Source organism: Eulemur rufifrons, chromosome 8 (assembly GCF_041146395.1).
Source record: "Eulemur rufifrons isolate Redbay chromosome 8, OSU_ERuf_1, whole genome shotgun sequence".
Lineage (NCBI taxonomy): Eukaryota > Metazoa > Chordata > Mammalia > Primates > Lemuridae > Eulemur > Eulemur rufifrons.
Genome location: NC_090990.1, coordinates 19,689,769 through 19,708,386, shown reverse-complemented (window position 1 = coordinate 19,708,386; position 18,618 = coordinate 19,689,769). Strand labels below are relative to the sequence as shown.

The 18,618-nt window shown below is 40.3% G+C and overlaps 1 protein-coding gene across 2 annotated transcripts in view; it reads left to right on the top strand.

The window, feature by feature from the left end:
- SRSF4 (serine and arginine rich splicing factor 4) overlaps window positions 1-14,314 on the top strand; it is a 29,053-nt gene extending 14,739 nt beyond the window's left edge. Inside the window, exons 2-6 of one of the 2 annotated variants that reach the window (XM_069479677.1) lie at window positions 2,505-2,647; window positions 3,531-3,643; window positions 7,486-7,700; window positions 11,207-11,296; window positions 11,559-14,314. In XM_069479677.1, coding sequence (XP_069335778.1) covers window positions 2,505-2,647; window positions 3,531-3,643; window positions 7,486-7,700; window positions 11,207-11,296; window positions 11,559-12,390 — 1,393 coding nt within the window. In that variant the 3' untranslated portion in view covers window positions 12,391-14,314. Of the gene's footprint in view, window positions 1-2,504; window positions 2,648-2,972; window positions 3,119-3,530; window positions 3,644-7,485; window positions 7,701-11,206; window positions 11,297-11,558 lie in introns of those variants that run through there. The other variant, XM_069479678.1, reaches the window with a different exon arrangement.
- Window positions 14,315-18,618: the final 4,304 nt, after the last annotated feature.

Sequence of the window (18,618 nt, the reverse complement as noted above, 5' to 3'; positions counted from 1 at the left end):
GAGAGAAATGACAGATGTCTGATTTGATCCTTGAATTGGACTTTGATATGAAAATGTTCCAAATAGATTTTGTGGCTTTTCACAGAAGAGTAGCCAAAAATCTTCCTGTGAAATAAATTTGATTTCGTGTCAACTAACTTAATAAGTGACTTGGATACCCCAAAAATATGGCTACAAAGTGACCTACTTGGGGAATTTTTAGAAGTAAATATTAGGGAACAATTGTAGGGATCATTTTTCTGTAACATCACACATTGTCCCTACAACTCAGGGAAGAGTTTTATTGGCAAGATGAAGTGTGCCTTGCTTCAGCCTCAGCTTCCAAAGAAAGATTGGTCTGTCTGAGCATTAATTTTTACTTTTAAATTATCGTGCCTCCACTGAACAGATCGTCATTGCTTTCCCTGAAAGGTCAGGGTAAGTTCTGCTTGTACACTTTGGAACAGAATGGACACTGGCAGGATGATTTTGAGTCTGGGAGCATGTATTCCCATGTAGGTCTGACAGAGATACCACTTACCGTCAGCAGTCACTGGGATTTCTCTCTCAGTTGACCTGCAGAGCTTCAGGTCTTGCATTCGGTGACCTCCGAGTAGTTTTGAACCTTAACTATTTTGAAGAAGACAGTTTACATTTTCCTGTGATTTGTTTAATCCTCAGGAGTCAGTGTTGTCCTTCTGAGATCAAATTAGATCAGTTCTGGTCATTGAGTACTGCTGAGCCAGCGGGCGACTCTTGGGGGAGTGGGAGCCATTCCTTGCGTGCCCATGCCAAATGTCTCCTCTTCTTTTTGTCTGGTTGGCATTACACTCTTACGTGATGCCAAGAGCAGTGGTGATGTGGGCAAAGCAGATTCAGGCCTGGTCTTGACAACCAAATTAAGGAAGGCACCTTTTTTGTGTGTGTTTTACATATTAACAGATAAACCAAAATAGAAAGTAGTTAGATTTGGCTTTTTCTTTGCTTTTTCTTAATGTTGTCTCTGAAATAATAGTATAATTTTTCGGATGATTCATCCTAGGAGAGGAAAAAATAGCTACAATATATTATCTATTACAGATTTTTAGTGACTGTAAAGCACTTTTGAGCATAAGTCAATGATTTGAAGGGGCTTTACTTGCCTTGTCAACTATAACAGCATGTTTAAAATCACTCTTATTAAGCTTCTCAGCAATTCCAGCCTATGGAACCGTGAAACTGTGTTTTTTTTAAAGACTTCACAGTCCATAAATTGAGCCAGGTGGCTTCTGAATTATGTTACTGCAAAACACTTGCCATTAAATAACTGGGTGTGTCTGTGTTACATTTTTTAAATGGAGTTTAGATTTAGTGCCACTCAAACATTTCAACGTAAAGAACCCTCCAAAGTTGTTACCTACATGGTGTAACCTAGCACATTATCACCTTGAGAGACTCTTGTATGAAAGGAACTCTTTAGTAAAGGAAAAATTCAGCAATTCTGAGTTCTGTCACTTACTTAACATGTTGCTGAGTACAGCATTACATGCTAAAGAAACTGGGATAGTTTTTTGTCAGCAGGCTAGGTGAACCTCTGGCAAGTCTTCTAACCTGTTTTTAGTGTCAGTATGTTTAAATGCAGAGAACACTATCAGTGTTTGCCTGTGTATACAGCCTTGTTAAAGATTAAAGAAATTGCTTATAACGTTCCTTTGTAATTAGGTATGATCGATAAGATGGTTTTGGTTTTGGTTTTAAACATAGGCAGTGATCACAAAGCTAGACTTTTCACAGCTGTTAGCCAAGCTAAATGTTTCTTGATAACAGTTTACAGGACACTTTTTTAATCTTGCTTGTAAGTACTTTACAGATTTTGTGCTTTAGTTTTGTAAATTGTACTCTTCAATAGGCATTAATAGAATTTGGGGTGGGGGTGTTTTCTTTTGGATATGTGTTAAACCACCAAACCTCTTTGCTGGGAAATTTCCAGCGATACCACGTAAAGAAGTTTGCACAGTTGTCTATAGATTTTAGAGAATTCTAGCCTATCTGGAAATGAATTTAGAATCTTACAGCAAAGTAAATAGCTCCAATTTTTTTTCACTGATAATTTCTAGAACAGTTAATTAACTTGTGACTGTTTAGGTAGAGGAACAAGAACTTTAAAAAAATTTTTTTTTTCCTTTCACAGAGGAGGTTTAAGAGAGTATGATTTTTACCTAGTATGTCATTCTGAACATGATTTAACAATCCACAGTGCCTGAATGTAGGTCTCATTGTTCTTGGGGAACAAAAGAAATGTTCTCTGTATCTAGCCAGCCTCCTACTAGAAAGATAGGAGTCTGCCTTGAGAGGTCTCCCTTCCTCTTGCAGTGCCTGTTGGCACAAAGCAAAGTGGTGTCAGCGAAAGAGAAGAGAAAGCTGATCCTTAGTTTGCAAAACCCACCTAACCTTTGCTAAGCATGAACCTCATTGTTTTCTCTTTAATGTTAGTGAAGCTGGATGTCAAAATGGTGCCAACCAGGATTTTGTTTGCTCTCTTCTAGATATGGTTTTGTGGAGTTTGATGATCTGCGTGATGCAGATGATGCTGTTTATGAACTGAATGGCAAAGACCTTTGTGGTGAGCGAGTAATTGTTGAGCATGCCCGCGGTCCACGTCGAGATGGCAGTTACGGTTCTGGACGCAGTAAGCATTTAAAGGGCATGTTTGTATCAATGACATGCTTTTGTTATTAAATGTTAATTTTTAAAGTAATTAATTAATTATTACATTTAAATATGTTGATGTTTAAGCCATTTGTTTTATAAATTATGTTTCTTTTTAAATGTAGAATTGCAAATAAACTTCTTTGATAATATTTAATTTTAATTAAATTAATGAGATGAATTTCTTGTTTTAATACTTTATAAATATGTTTAATGATGTGTGTTTGTGTTGTTGTTTTTTTTCTCTGTAATGCAATTGTTTAACATAGATTTAACAAAGACCTCAATGTTTTAATTAAAAGAATCCTTTGAGGCTAAGATGACTGCCTGTTCCATTTGCTGACCTTGGGTTACCTTTCCATGCGTGGCTCTTTGAACCATTGTGGCCCTTGGCTGACCAAAAACAGGAAGCCATGTGACGACCGCAACCTTTCCCCATTAGACCTGGGTGGTGAGGATCCCAAGGGTTAGACACAGATGAGATTAAACTGAAATAGGTGCCTGAAAATCTTTTTTTCATATAAAATATTCACAAAAACTTTAATCACTGTGAGTAACACCAGTAACTGATTTAGTAATTTGGTTACTTATTTCTAAATTGTTAATAGTTTTTAATTTCATGCATGTTAATCTTAAATATAAATATTAATGAATATGTATACTTACAACTCTATAAATTAAATTTTTATGTTGAACTGATTGCCTTTTTTAAAAATCTTGTTTAGAATTAAGGGTGGGAATAGAGTTAATATATGTGCTATTGTTTGGGTGGGGGTAAATGATATCTTTAAGGGGAATATGTGCTGTGTCATTTTTTCCTTTTCTTCCACTGAAGTAATCTTATGTATTTGAACCTTCCAAAGGTGGATATGGTTATAGAAGAAGTGGCCGAGATAAATACGGCCCTCCTACGCGCACAGAGTACAGACTTATTGTCGAGAATTTGTCGAGTCGGTGCAGCTGGCAAGACCTAAAGGTTTGGGGCCCATTAACTTTCTGGGGTAAGATTGGGCAAGAGTTAAGGTTGAGAAACAGGTAAATTTATGCAGGCCCAGGCATACATAGAATATAATGGTGATGTGTTTGAAAGCCTTCACAGAGCATTTGGAAATTCTCCAGTTAAAGATTGCATAGGAGTACAAAATACATCAGAATTTCACTCCTACTATACATTATGGGACCGTCAAAGGACAAATCTATATTATATGAAATTATATGAAGTTGTCCTTTCTAGAGAGCATTAAATGAAGATGCCAGTGTAGTTTCTCACCAAAAGAAAAGGTTGGAACCACTAGAGTTTCCTTCAGCCTTAGCTATAACATGCAAATTTATGTCAGCTTCCATTGTGGGCCCTCACTGGTGAAATTGACAGTCTGACCTATGTTCTTTCATAGGGTTTATTTGCTTTTCATGGAATATTTGTCCTGAAATGTTTATTTGTTTTTCATGGAATATTTGTCCTAAATTTTTGGTGTCAAAGAATGAAGGTCCAGTGCTGTGTTTACCATCCAGTGTACTCCAGCCCTTTTCCTTTTTTTTTTTTTTTTTTTTTTTTGAGAACAGTGTTGGGTTTTAATTTCAATAGGGAAGAAAAACTGAGTAGTATCGTGACCTGGATGGTCTTAGGGGGACAAATCAAAGGATGTTTCGTTTTCTATCTCATTACTCTTTTTTTGGTCCATCATTAAGAATAGTTAGGAATCCTTTACATTCATGTAGTTCTCACTGAAAGCACTTATCTCTCTTTCTCTCTCTGTCTGTCTCTCTCTCTCTCCCACCCCCACCCCCTTTCTTTCTTTTTTTTTTCTTTTTAAAATTTGCTCCCAGCAACCTTCAAATGAGATCCAGAAAAAATTAACTCACACAGTTGATTTTAGCGGGAGCTGGGACCAGGACTCCTGGACTCCCAGTCTGTTGTTTTTTCTAGTGCATTGTGCTAGTTGTCAACATTACAACAGACCTTTTACTGAAGGTCTACCAGCAAGATTGTGCTAGCTGATGGAATGACTCCAGTATTCTGAGTGTTAGAGATTGAACACTGTGTGTAGAAACTGGAAAGCTACTCTGTTTGTGAGTAAAAAATGCCAGCTCTTCATGCAATATCACTAAATCTAGTATGAAATTAATTTCCTAGAAAAGTGTTTAATTTTTTGGTTAAAATGAGCCTAGTCAACATTCTTAGTTGGCTTTATATATCTGTACCTTGGGGCAGTTTCGCTCTCAGGAGATGGGAGTCGTAGATAAAGGAGCAGATTTCCTAGCTCAGGAGCCCCCTTGCCTGGATGGAATCCAGCTCTGCTGATTCTCAGTTAGTTACGTTATGTGACCTTAGCAAGTCACTTACCTCTTGTGCTGCATATTCCTCAAGCATAAAATGGGGTTGTTTTAATTTCTACTCAAGGTTATGGAGCAAGTTGAGTGAATTTTTATATTAAAAGCCTAGAACAGTTACTGACACAATAAATATTAGCTGTTAATCAAGGAAATGCAAAAATAAAACAAATTTAAGGGCTGTTGTTTTAAAAATGTGTAAATTTATAATGCCCAATGATGATGGATGGCATTCAGATGAAAATTACATAGTATACTGTTGGTGGCAATGAGAAATGGCAGTTTTGTAGTTTTGCCCGTAGTGAGGGGTAGTGTTAGGAATTCAAGATCTGGAGTCTTATTACTTATGTTCAGACCCTGCTCATTCACTTACTGCTTGAGCGGTTTACTTAACATCCGTGTATTTCATTTGCAACGTGTGTAAAATGAGGGTGACGATTAGATCTACCTCAGGTGGTTATTCCTAGGGCTAAATTAATTAAAAACATACCCATCATAAGATAAGCATTCAATATGTTAACTGCTGTGATTACTAATTGAAAGTATGGCAGGATAAAATAGTAGTGATGTTCTTAAGCCCTTTTACCATAATTATCATATGTCTCAGTTTGCCAGGACAGTCCTAGTCTTGGCCTATGAATAGCATCCTCATTCACCTTCACATATATCCCAACTTGGATGGCTCCCTACCTTTTACCCAGGACCCCCACTCCTGCAAATAACTCAAGTAAATAAATTTATGTACAGAGATGTTCTTTGGTGGATTATGAATAATAGCAAAAGACTGCATATAACCTAAACATCTCAACAAATAGGTAAACCTTCAGAAAAGGTACTAGGCACACTAGTTATGAAGGTTATGTAAGTTAAGACATGTAAGTATGTTTATGATGCAGTGAGCAAAGTGTTCAATGTAACTTTATAAACTATGGACCACAAAGTAATATACAAAAATGAACTGCTTTTGAATATTCATATACTCATTCCACAAGTAATCTATAGAGTATATATTATATATAAAGAAATGTGGGAAAATTAGCAGTAAGCTCAAAGTTTTAAATTTTACCCAAATTTCATTATCTTTTTCAAGTACTACATATATGTCCTCTTATTTATATGTCACTTTAGCATTTATCCAGCACATTATTTGTATTCTCTCATTGGACCACATGAAATCCTCAAAGAGAATGAGGAAACAGGCTTATAGTGAAGGGATGTGGGCCTACCACTTCTAAGCCAGAGCTAGACAATACTCTTGTGTTGCCTTTTAGACTTTTAACTTGTTTTTAAGAGATAATGTAACAACAATGTAAAATAAAATGTGGGGGCTAATTTCATAATTCGTTTATGGGATTGTTTACATTTTACTTTGGATATTTTATCAATGGCTATAATTTTGGGGGGTGAGGGTGGGGAACAGGGTCTTGCTCTGTCGCCTGGGCTATTGGAGTGCAAGAGTATAGTGGTTCCATCATAGCTCGTTGTAACCTGGAACTGCTGGGCTCAATCCTCCTGCCACAGCCTCCCAAGTAGCTGGAACTAGAGACATACACGACCATGCCCAGCTAATTTTTTTAATTTTTCTTTTAGAGATAATGTATCGCTATTGCCCAGGCGTGAACTACTGTGCCTGGCCTCTATACATGTTTTCAAATGTGGATTTATAATGAAGCATAAAAGACTTGACTTAAATGTAATGATACGAGTTTCTGTAAACAAAAAATTTAGGCCAACGTCAGAGGATTACTTGAGCCCAGGAGTTGAAGGCTACAGTGAGCTAGGATTGCACTGCATGCAGCACCGCAGCCCCTTTCTCTGTAAAGTACACACACACACACACACACACACACAGAATTTGCTACTATAAAATTTAGAAAATGATAGTTTACTAAAAATTTTTATATTTACACAAAACGTTATTTGAGAGGACAATTTAATATTATTCTCTCTGCCACCTACCTAATGCCTGGTGCTTTGAAGAACCTCAGTAAATTGTTGGTGGGTAGCTGGAAATACTTAAGAATAAATTTTATTCTAAGGAAAGCTGGCATTTCTTAATGAAAAAGAAAAGTTTTCTCGGCCGGGCACGGTGGCTCACGCCTGTAATCCTAGCACTCTGGGAGGCCGAGGCGGGTGGATGGCTCAAGGTCAGGAGTTCGAGACCAGCCTGAGCAAGAGCGAGACCCTGTCTCTACTAAAAATAGAAAGAAATTATCTGGCCAACTAAAATATATATAGAAAAAATTAGCCGGGCATGGTGGCACATACCTGTAGTCCCAGCTACTCGGGAGGCTGAGGCAGTAGGATCCCTTAAGCCCAGGAGTTTGAGGTTGCTGTGAGCTAGGCTGACGCCACGGCACTCACTCTAGCCTGGGCAACAAAGCGAGACTCTGTCTCAAAAAAAAAAAGAAAAGCTTTCTCTAGGATGATTATTTTAGCAAAATGTATCTTGATGTATTCAGGGATTTTTTTTTTTTTTTCCTTTAGGATTATATGCGTCAGGCAGGAGAAGTGACTTATGCAGATGCTCACAAGGGACGCAAAAATGAAGGGGTGATTGAATTTGTATCTTATTCTGATATGAAAAGAGCTTTGGAAAAGTTGGATGGAACTGAAGTCAATGGCAGAAAAATCAGATTAGTTGAAGACAAGCCAGGTTCCAGACGACGCCGATCCTACTCCAGGAGCCGGAGCCATTCAAGGTACTGTTGTTGTCCTCTGTGAGTTGCAGCTCACCATAAGTTCATTAGTGAGCACATAGATGATTCGTTTATGTTCCCCTGTTGAGTTCTCAGTAACATGAATCTATCTGGGTCAGTAACTCAGAACTTTGAACTGAATATTTATTTGTGGAACTCTTGAACTGTTACATCATGAGTACAAATAGAAGTAAAGTCCTTTCTCTGAGGCAGGAATCAGTGGCCTTCTTTCATATTTCTTCTTGGGGCCTGAAAATCATATCCTGGTTGAGGGCACACATAGTTACTCTCCCAGATACACTAGCTACTCAAGAGTGGTGACTTGGTCTTATTTGCATCAGCTGTGCAAATAGGCCAGGCACTGGGCAAAGCATGTTGAAGGAAATGCAAACAGCATAACTAGTCTGGAGAGTTAGCAATGGCTTCCCTAAGGACATGTCATAGAAGCTGAACCTGAAGTAAGTCAGATGGTGGGCAGAGAGAGAAGTGCCCTCCTAGCAGAAAAGGGCATTTTTGAAGGCCTGGGGGTAGGAGAAAGTTTCCCGGAGTAGAGAGGCTAATACAGGAAGGGAACAGGAGGAGAGTGGCTTGAGATAAGGCAAAGAAAGACCGTATCACTCTGGGCCTTGGGCCAGGGCAAGGATGGAAGAGTAGTGGGAAGTCATTGGAGACTTTGAAGCTTTTCAGGTTTTGTGTTTTGTTTTTTAACTTTTTATTATGGAAATTTTCCAATATGCAAAGCCTTAGAGAAAATCAGTTAATAAACTGAATCCCATTACACTTGTCATCCCTCCAGCTTCAGTAATTTTTTATTTTGCCAATTGTTTCATCGCCCCTCTTGCCACATTATTTTAAAGTTGGGGGGGGCGGGGCAATATATGTAACCTAAACTTTTGTACCCCCATAATATGCTAAAATAAATAAATAAATAAATAAAGCCAGTCTAGGTATCCTGTCATTCCACCTATAACTACTTCAGTATCTATCTCTAATTTTTTTTTTTTTTTTTTTTTTTTGAGACAGAGTCTCACTCTGTTGCCCTGGCTAGAGTGCCGTGGCGTCAGCCTAGCTCACAGCAACCTCAAACTTCTGGGCTCAAGCGATCCTTCTGCCTTAGCCTCCTAAGTAGCTGGGACTACAGGCATGTGCCACCATGCCTGGCTAATTTTTATATATATATATATATATATATATACACACACACACACACACACACACACTTTTTTTTTTTTTTTTTTAGTTGTCCAGCTAATTTCTTTCTATTTTTTTTTTTTTTTAGTAGAGACAGGGTCTTGCTCTTGCTCAGGCTGGTCTCGAACTCCTGAGCTCAAACGATCCACCCGCCTCAGCCTCCCAGAGAGTTAAGATTACAGGCGTGAGCCACCGTGCCCGGCCTCTATCTCTAATATTTTAAATAAAACCGTAACATCATAGCAAAATTAGCTGTAACTCCATACTATCATTTAATATCCAGTTTGTATTCAAATTTTCCCAGTTATCTCAAATATATTTTTTTCAGTTGGTTTGTTCATACTAGGCTCTCACATGGGAATCACATTGCAATCTGATGGCATGTCTCTTAATTCTACTTTTAATCACTGGCACATCCCCCTTTACCCTCTTTTTATTTTCCATGCATTTAATTGTTGAGTAAACAGTGTCATCTCTTGTGAAGATTTTCCCATAGTTTAGATTTTGCTGATTGTATCTTTGTAGTGTTTAACATGTACCTTCATTCTGTTTCCTATAAACTCATAGTTAGATCTTGAGGCATTAGGGAAAGCACAGGGTTTTGGCACGACGACTTCATTAGTGGTGCTTTATGCTTCTTGTTGCTCCACTGGTATGATGTCTGGATGTCCCACTTTGAGTGATGATAACATGGCTCAGTGTGTTCAGGAGTTAGCTGCCTGAGCCATCTTCACTTTAATAACTTTTAGAATATTAAATATGCCCTAGCAGCTCCTAAAGATGGTGATAAAGGTGGTTTTGTTTAGTATCATTTTGAATGAATTCTTGGGTGTTTGTATATTTGATGTTTCCTCTGTTAACATCATAATTTTATGCTCAGACTGTTCTGTCTTTGGTCACTGGGAGCCCGTCAGGTTGGCTCCTTTGTCTTCAGTGTCTTTGTTTTTGTTTGATTTTTGTGTGAATGCACTTTCCTATTTCCCATATCTTTTATCATTTTCAAACATAAAAGCTGAAAGAACCATTCATGAATACCTATGTATCCTCCTTTTGGCTTTAACAGTTAGCATTTTGCCGCCTTCTCTCTCTCTCTCCTTCCTCTCCCCTTTCCTCTCTCCCTGCCATTTGTATGTATGTATATATTTTTAAACATACATATTATACATTTATTTTGCTGTAGCATTTGAAAGTAAGCTGCAGAGATTGTGACATTTTGCCCCTAAACACTTCAGCATTTATCTCCAAGAATGAAGATAACCACAGTTCTATTTTCTCACCTAAGAACATTTACAGTAATTCCATCAAATCACCTAATGTCCAAGCCATATTCATATTTCCCCAGTTGCTCCATCGATGTCTTTATAGCTGCTTTTTCCTGACCAGGATCTAATCCGGTCTTGTATTGTAAGGGGTTTTTCGGTCTCTTTAGTCTGCAGCAGTTCCCTCCCTCTTATTGCTCCCATGGTATTTATTTTTCTTAGCTTTTTTAATGCTGTCCCACATTCTATATTTATCTGTTTCTTCGTGATATTATTGAACTTGTACTTTATCCTCTGAACTTCCTGTAAACTGGAAGTTAGGTGGAGGGGTGTGATTAAGATGCAGCTTAAACACTTTCAGCAGGAGTCTTTCATAGGTGGTGGTGCCCAGGAGGCTTTGAAAGTTTCCCTCTTTCTGTCATGATGAGATGTCCTAGGTCCATCTTACGCATTTCCTGTCTTACCCTGAAATCAGTGATTTCCCCAGGGAGCCCTGGTTGCTTTTGGTAGAAAGTAAGTTTCTATAGTCTGGGCTAGTTAAAGATTTTTTAAAGCTTGGAGTGTTTGTCTTTTTAAAACAACTCTCTAGTTGCAGTGAGGTGCATAAATGTAAAGTGCAAAAGTATATGCAGAAAGGCTCACTGGGGAAATCAGCAGAAAGGCTCACTGGGAAACCAGGCAGCTGCCGAGGTGGATTGACCAGGGGAGATTAGAAGGCAGGATCGTCAGTATATGAAGGAAGGAGGGAAAGAGAGAGGAGTCAAGGATGTCTGTGATTTCTAGTATGTGGCATTGGTGGGAATAAGGAATCCAGCAAAGGAGCAGGTTGGGGGGGCAGTTAGGGGCCCGGGATTGGAGGTGGTGAGAAATTCAGGCAACCATCCAGGTAGAATGTTTGCAGGTAACTGCATCTGGGGGCTAGAACCCAGGAGACTATTTGTGCCTGGACACAGCCAGTACAAGTACTGTGCATATTTTTTGATTGAAAGAGTGTCTTGGTTGACTCTAATCAGCTAGCCCTGTGTCAGCAAGTATTAAAAAAATATTTTCTCCCCCTAGGTCTCGCTCTCGAAGCAGACATTCCCGTAAGAGCAGAAGCCGAAGTGGCAGCAGCAAAAGCAGTCATTCTAAGAGTAGATCCCGGTCCAGGTATGTCTCCCTTGGGGTAAGTGGAAGAGGTCAGCAGGGAGAACCTGTGCCCTGTCTCACTTTGATTTTAATCATGTGACCAGTCTTCCCTCACCCCAGCTTTTCCAGCTCCAGATTGGAATTGTCGGGTCAGAAAGCACAGCCAGTGCCAGCCGTGCGTTATGTCGTGGGGCAGTACTCCACACACACCCTCTTTGGTCTTTTCATCTCCTGGTTAGCATGAAGTTGCATAGGACTCAGACAACATCCCGTGTCTCCTTAGGTCAGGCTCCCACTCCCGGAGCAAGAGCCGCAGCCGCAGCCAGAGCCGGAGTCGGAGCAAGAAGGAGAAAAGCAGGAGTCCCAGCAAGGACAACAAGAGCCGCAGTCGCAGCCGCAGCGTGGGCAAGAGCCGCAGCAAGAGCAAAGACCAAGCCGAAGAGAAGATCCAGAACAATGACAGCGCCGGGAAGTCCAAGAGCCGGAGTCCCAGTAGGCACAAAAGTAAAAGCAAGAGTCGGAGCAGGAGTCAGGAGAGGAGAGCAGAGGAGGAGAAGCGAGGGAGCGTGAGCAGGAGCCGGAGCCAGGAGAAGGGCAGGAGCCAGGAGAAGGGCCTCCTCAAGAGTCGCAGCCACAGCCGCAGCAGAGGGGGCAGCAGGAGCCGCAGCCGCAGCAAGAGCAAGGACAAGAGCAAGAGCAGGAAGAGAAGCAGGGAGGAGAGCCGCAGCCGCAGTCGCAGCCGCAGCAAGAGCGAGAGGAGCAGGAAGCGAGGCAGCAAGCGAGACAGCAAGGCAGGCAGCAGCAAGAAGAAGAAGAAGGAAGACACTGACCGCTCCCAGTCCCGATCGCCGTCCCGCTCAGTGTCAAAGGAGCGGGAACACGCCAAGTCTGAGTCTGGCCAGAGGGAAGGCCGAGGGGAGAGCGAGGATGCTGGCACCAATCAGGAGATCCGGTCTAGGTCAAGATCGAATTCCAAATCGAAACCAAACCTTCCGTCAGAATCACGCTCCAGATCAAAGTCGGCTTCAAAAACCCGATCTCGGTCCAAGTCTCGATCCAGGTCTGCTTCCAGATCGCCCTCTCGGTCTAGATCTAGGTCCCACTCAAGGTCCTAACTGGCTACGACCACAGCTGGAACTACCCAAGAAGTCTTTTTTGTACATGTTTGGTAGCCGTAGCACAAGTGATTGAAGTAGAACATGTCACTGCTGTACATTTTTAACTCCCCTAATGGTGTGTCTATAATTGTTAAATCTAAGTGCTTCCTCTCAGTAAAGCCTCCTGGCACCAGGCCTTCCTGCTCGACTGAAAAAAAATTTTCTCTTTGAAAACCCCCCTTTACTCATGGCCCACAGTAGAATATCCAAAACACCTTGGCTTTCAGGCCTGGCCTTTCCTACAGGGAGCTCAGTACCTGGACGGCGCCAAGGCTGGAATGATGACATAGGTAGGTATGGTGAGTTCTTCAACCATTTTTGCTCTTGAATTGATGCCCTTTGATGTATGCCATTTAGTGAAAGTGCTAAGTCTTAAGTTTCCTACCACTTTGGTTTCATATTTTTGGACTTAACAAAGTTGTGAATAGCACAGTCGAGGAAAAATGATACCTGCAGTAACCCATAGGAAATAAACTGTAGAGTTCCATATTCTGGTATTGTGATTATATTGTTTTATATTAAAAAAGAAAATAAAAGAATTTTTTTTAATTTTATTTTTCCCCGTCTTGCAAAGTATAGTGACCCCTGTTTCCATTAAATTTGAATAAAGACTATTTTTGCTTGACAAAATTTCATGGTGTTTGAATCAAAGTTGCATTTCCTGATACATGTTGGTAACTCTTTTCGTAGCATGTATAATGGCTGTTTCATTCCTCGGGATCACCCGTGGTAGGGAGCCAACACTTCCCTGAAGGATTTTTCTCCCCCAGCAGAATGAAAGCACGTTTCCTATTTATGATCCTTCCTCTCTTAAGAAGCTTGTGGCCAAGCTGATGAGAAATGAATCAGTTTGGAAACTTGGAGCATTCCCAGATGCGTGAGTTCTTCATGAATATACAGTTCGTTCTTCTGTGCTGTTTGTTGAACTTGCCGTGAATCTACAGTGTCACCATCTCATTAAGATCTAAACTAGTCAAAACCTGTTGAGAGGAATCACAGTAGGGAAGAAGCTGGAGGGCCTTCATTTACATGCTGCAGAGAACTGGGGAGGAGAGAGAACCACCTCTCAAGTTGTTGCTGTCACCTCCTACAGACCAAACCCTGTAAGATGCGCTGGGAATACAAAGCAGAGTGTTTCTTGTCCTCCTGGAGCTGGTGATCTGGTTGCAAATGATAAACACCATGAGGGCAAAGTGGGCATTCAGAGAAGGCAATTAGAACTTCATCTAGGACCAGAGACAGTAAGTACTTCAGCTGAATCTTTGGAGATGTGGGAGTGGAAGGCATTCCTGTTGAAAGAATCATCTGTGCACAGATCCATGGAGTTGGGAAAGCATAGGGCAGTAATGCCTAGGGAACATGGATTTTGATAGTAAGGAATTGGAGAAAGCAAGTTTGGCAAGATTTAGGTCATAGAGGCCCTTAAATACCAGGGGGAGGAATTTGGCCTGTGTCCTGTAAACATTAAGGAACACTGAACGTACTTAAGCAGGAAGGGTGTGGGGAGTGGAGTTATGTTTCTGGACCTGACAGTAGTGTGAGGGATTGGGTGTAGGGAAACCAGCAATTCAGGGCATGCAGTACCAGGTGATACGGGCCCCTGAGCAAGGCAGTGATGGAGGGAGCAGGAAAGAAAAGGTCAGCGAGGCTTGGCAGGTGGCCTGGGAAAGGAGCTTTCAGAGACGGTCCCAAGATGAGGAAGCATCTCCGAGAAGTAGGGAAGACGTGGTTTTCTGATTTCAAGATTGTTCTTTTTTAAGCACCAAAAGAGGCAAGAAAAGCTTCATCTTTCTCTGTTGCACTCATTTTAATAAAAGGATTTGTCCTGTAAAATTTGGATTCAGTCAGAAAGCCTCACTCAAGGATCCAGAAGGCCACATGTGGCCCCAAGGCTGCAGGTTCCCCACCCCTTTCAAAGGAATTTCCACTACTTCAGAGGCTCTCATGTGGTGGCAAGAATTCATTATTTCCTAATTTTATCCCTGTAAGGATGGGAACATTTCTTCGGGCATTTTTTTTCTTTCACAAGTTTAAAATTTTTCAAACCCAACTTTTGAAAATTCACCTTAATTCTTCTCTAATACAATTTATTTTTCCAAATTCTATTCTAAGTTTTTGTTTCTATTCTTTTTTTTTTTTTGCCCCTTAGAGATAGGGTCTCGCTCTGTCACACAGGCTGGAGTGCAATGGTACAGTCATAGCTCACTGTAACATCAAACTCCTGGCTCAAGCAATCCTCCTGCCTCAAAGTTATATTTGTGTAATTTAATAAGCTTTGTCATTTAACATGAGCATTGGGAAGTTCTTGCTTAAATGTTTTAAGGTACGTTGATGCTAACCAAGTGAGTTCAGCACAATGATCCTTCAGTATAACGTTATGGCGATTCCATGTGTACACAGAAAGGATCCCCAGATGTGTTTTTCCCAGCGATTTTTAAATCTTAGATGGTGAATGAAGAGGATAAAGAAATCAATAAGATGGAAACAATCATCTGTTGAGTTCCAGATGTGCACCTGAGATAACACCAGGTACTTTCACGTACACTTTTCATCTTGTTCTCACAGCACCACCCTACGATCAGTGTTAGGCCCAACTGCAGATGAAGAGAGCACAGCACAATGCCCACCCACCCCCAGCAACATTAGGTTAACATTTGGAGTGTCTTCTGTAGGCCAAGCACTGTTCTTGGCACTGGGAATAGAGTGTGGAGAAGGCAGGCCCTCTTCACATGGAACATAACGTGTTAGCCTGTATGACAGGTCATAGGGCTTGGTCCATAATGGCGTCAGTGACTGGATTACAATAGAGCACTTACTCTAGACCACACTGTGTCCCCTAGACAACAGTTGAGCCAGAAGATGACCTTAACATTTGAGGCTAAAGTTAGGTAATGCCAGCCCTTCCCCTCTTACCCACCCACAGTCTGATGGAAGAAAGACCATTGGAGGAAACTGAAAAAGCTTCACCTCATTGAGAAACGAAGAAGGCCTTACATGTGACCCATTTGCCTACCAGCACCTACTATGAGGTAGGTCCTTTTATGTATATTACTACATAATCCCATCTTGAAAGAGGAAGGCAGGCCAGGCACGCTGGCTCACACCTGTAATCCTAGCACTCTGGGAGGCCAAGGTGGGAGGATCGCTTGAACTCAGGAGTTCAGGACCAGCCTGAGCAAGAGCGAGACCTCGTTTCTACCAAAAATGAAAAACATTAGCCAGGCATGGTGATGCACACCTGTAGTCCCAGCTACTCCAGAGGCTGAGGCAGAAGGATCGCTTTAGCCCAGGAGTTTGAGGTTGCTGTGAGCTGCAGTGATGACACTGTACTCCACCTGGGGGTGACAGCAAGATTGCCTCAAAAAAAATAAAAGAAGAATACAAAAGCTCAGAGAGGTGAAGTGATTTAACCAACACAGCACAGCTAGTGACAAAGCTAGGATTCATCTCTAGATTGCTCTGGTTCTCCTCCTTTGTAAAATTTCATCATTTGTGATACACTTACTAGGAAGAGGTTTGTTTGAAGTCATACAAGTGAGTTAATGTCTAAGCTTTGAACCTAGATTAAAGTCAAGCAGGATTTCTATAGGACTGAATGTGCCTGTTTTCAAGAAAAATTGCTAAGGTGTCACAGAACAATGCCACTAGCCCACTCACTGCTGGGAATATATTTTAATTGCTCCATCATTTGATCAAGACCCAAAGGCTTGCCTGGGAGCTCCCAATTGGCCAAGCCCAGGTCATCTCACATCCTGGATTCCAAAGAGTGGTAAGAAGGTTGGCTCATTTTCGTTTCTGCAGTATAAAATAGTGCGTTAATGCACACAGTACAGAATTTCCCCGAAATAGAAAACAGCCAAAGAAATGCAAAGGCTACCCTTTTGGATGCTCAAAATCCACAGTGCCCTTCTCCCCATACTTAACTGCCCTCCCCCCACAAAAAAATGCAAGACCAAGAGCAACGAATAAAAAATGTGGCAGATAATTAAACTATCTCAGTAATCACTTCAAATGTCAATAGTCTAAATAATTAGACTGTTAGTGGATTTAAAAAAGTAAGACCCAACTATACATTGTCCACAAGAAACCACTTTAAATAGACACAGACTAAATATAAAGGGCTAGAGACAGATGTACCATGGTAACAACTAATAAAAAAAGCTACTAGCTGGGCATGGTGGCTTGCACACCTGCAGTCCTAGCTAGGAGGCTGAGGCAGAAGGATCTCTTAGCCCAGGAGTTCAAGTCCAACCTGGGCAATCTATTGAGATTTCCCCCCACCCCCAATCTATCAAAAAAAAAAAAAAGAAGAAGAAGGCTGGGCATTGTGGTTCACATTTGTAATCCCAATACCTTAACAGGCCAAGGCAGGAAAGTCACTTGAGGCCAGGAATTGGAGACCAGCCTGGGCAACACAGTGAGACCCCATCTCTACCAAAAAAAAATTTCTTTTAATTAGCTGGTTGTGGTGGTGCGCATCTGTACTCCTAGCTGCTAGGCAAGCTAAGGCAGGAAAATCACTTGAGCCCTGGAGTTTGAGGTTGCAGTGAGCTGTCATCACACCACTGCACTCTAGCTAGCCTAGGCAACAGAATGAGATCTTGTCTCTTAAAAACAAGAAAAAAAGAAAAAGCCAGAGTAGCAATATCAATTTCAGACAAAGCCAAATTCAGAGGAAGAGAAATATCAGGGATAAAGAAGGGTATTACATAATGTTAAAGGGGTCAGTTCTCTAAGAAGACATAAAAATCTCTATTATGTATGCACCTACAGCAAAGCTTCAAGTATGTGAGACAAAAACATAGACTGCAAGGAGAAAGAGACAAATAGACTATTATAATTGGTGACTTCAACACCCCATATCAATAATTGACAGATCCAGCAGGCAGAAAATCAGTAACGACATAGTGAACCAACTGGATCTAGTTGACATTTATAAAATACTTCCTCCAACAGCAGCAGAATACACATTTTTCTCCAGCTTACGTGGAACAGAAAAACAACATTCTGGGTCACAAAACACACCTTAACAAATTTAAAAGAATAGAAATCATGAAACTATGTTCTCAGACCACGATTGAATCAAACTAGAAGTCAATAACAGAAAAATAGCTGGAAGATCCCAAAATACTTGGAGACGAAGCAACATACTTTCAAAAAAGAAGTCTCAAGAGAAATTACATAACTTACCAAAATTGGTGGGATGCAGCAAAGGCAGTGCTAAGAGGGAAATTTATATAATTGAATGCACATATTAGAAGATCTAAAATCTAAGCTTTCACTTAGGAAACTAGAAAAAGAGGAATTAAATTCAAAGTAAGCAGCAGGAAAGAAATAATAAAAACTAAAGCAAAAATAAATTGAAATTGGGAAATTAATAGAGAAAATCAACAAAACCAAAAGCTGGTTCTTTGAAAAGCTCAATAAAATTGGTAAACTTCTAGCCAGGCTAATAAATAAAAAAGACACAAATTACTAATATCAGAAATGAAATATGGGCTATCACTACTGATCCCATGGACAGTATTGGAGAGTAAAGGAATATTATGGACTCTATCTCCACAAGTTTGATAACCTAGATGAAATGGACCAATTGTTTAAAAGACAATCTACCAAAACTAAGGGAGAAATAGATAATTTGAATATATATTAATATATTTTAATGACTCAATAACCTAAAACAGAAAGCACCAGGCCTAGATGGGTTTGCTGGTGAATTCTAGCAAACATTTTATGAAGAAATTATACCAATTCTCTACAATATATTCCAGAAAATAGAAGCAGAGAAAATACTTCCTAAACTAATTCTGGGGCTGGCATGACTCCAATGCCAAAACCAGCAATGACATGAAAAAGGAAAAGTACAGATGACCATTTCTCATGGATATTGATACAAAAATCCTCAACAAAATATTTGCAAATAGAATCCAATGATTATAAAAATAATTATACATCATGACCAAATGGGATTTATTTCAGTGTGCAAAACTAGTTCAATATTAAAAAACCAGTTAATGGACTCTATCACATTAACAGGATAAAGAAGAATAACTATATGATTGTATCAGTGATGCAGAAAAAATAGTTAAGTCCAACACCAGTTCATGATACAAACTCTCCACAAACTATTAATAGAAATAGAGAGGAACCTCCTCAACTTCATAAATCTACAAAAAACTACAGCTA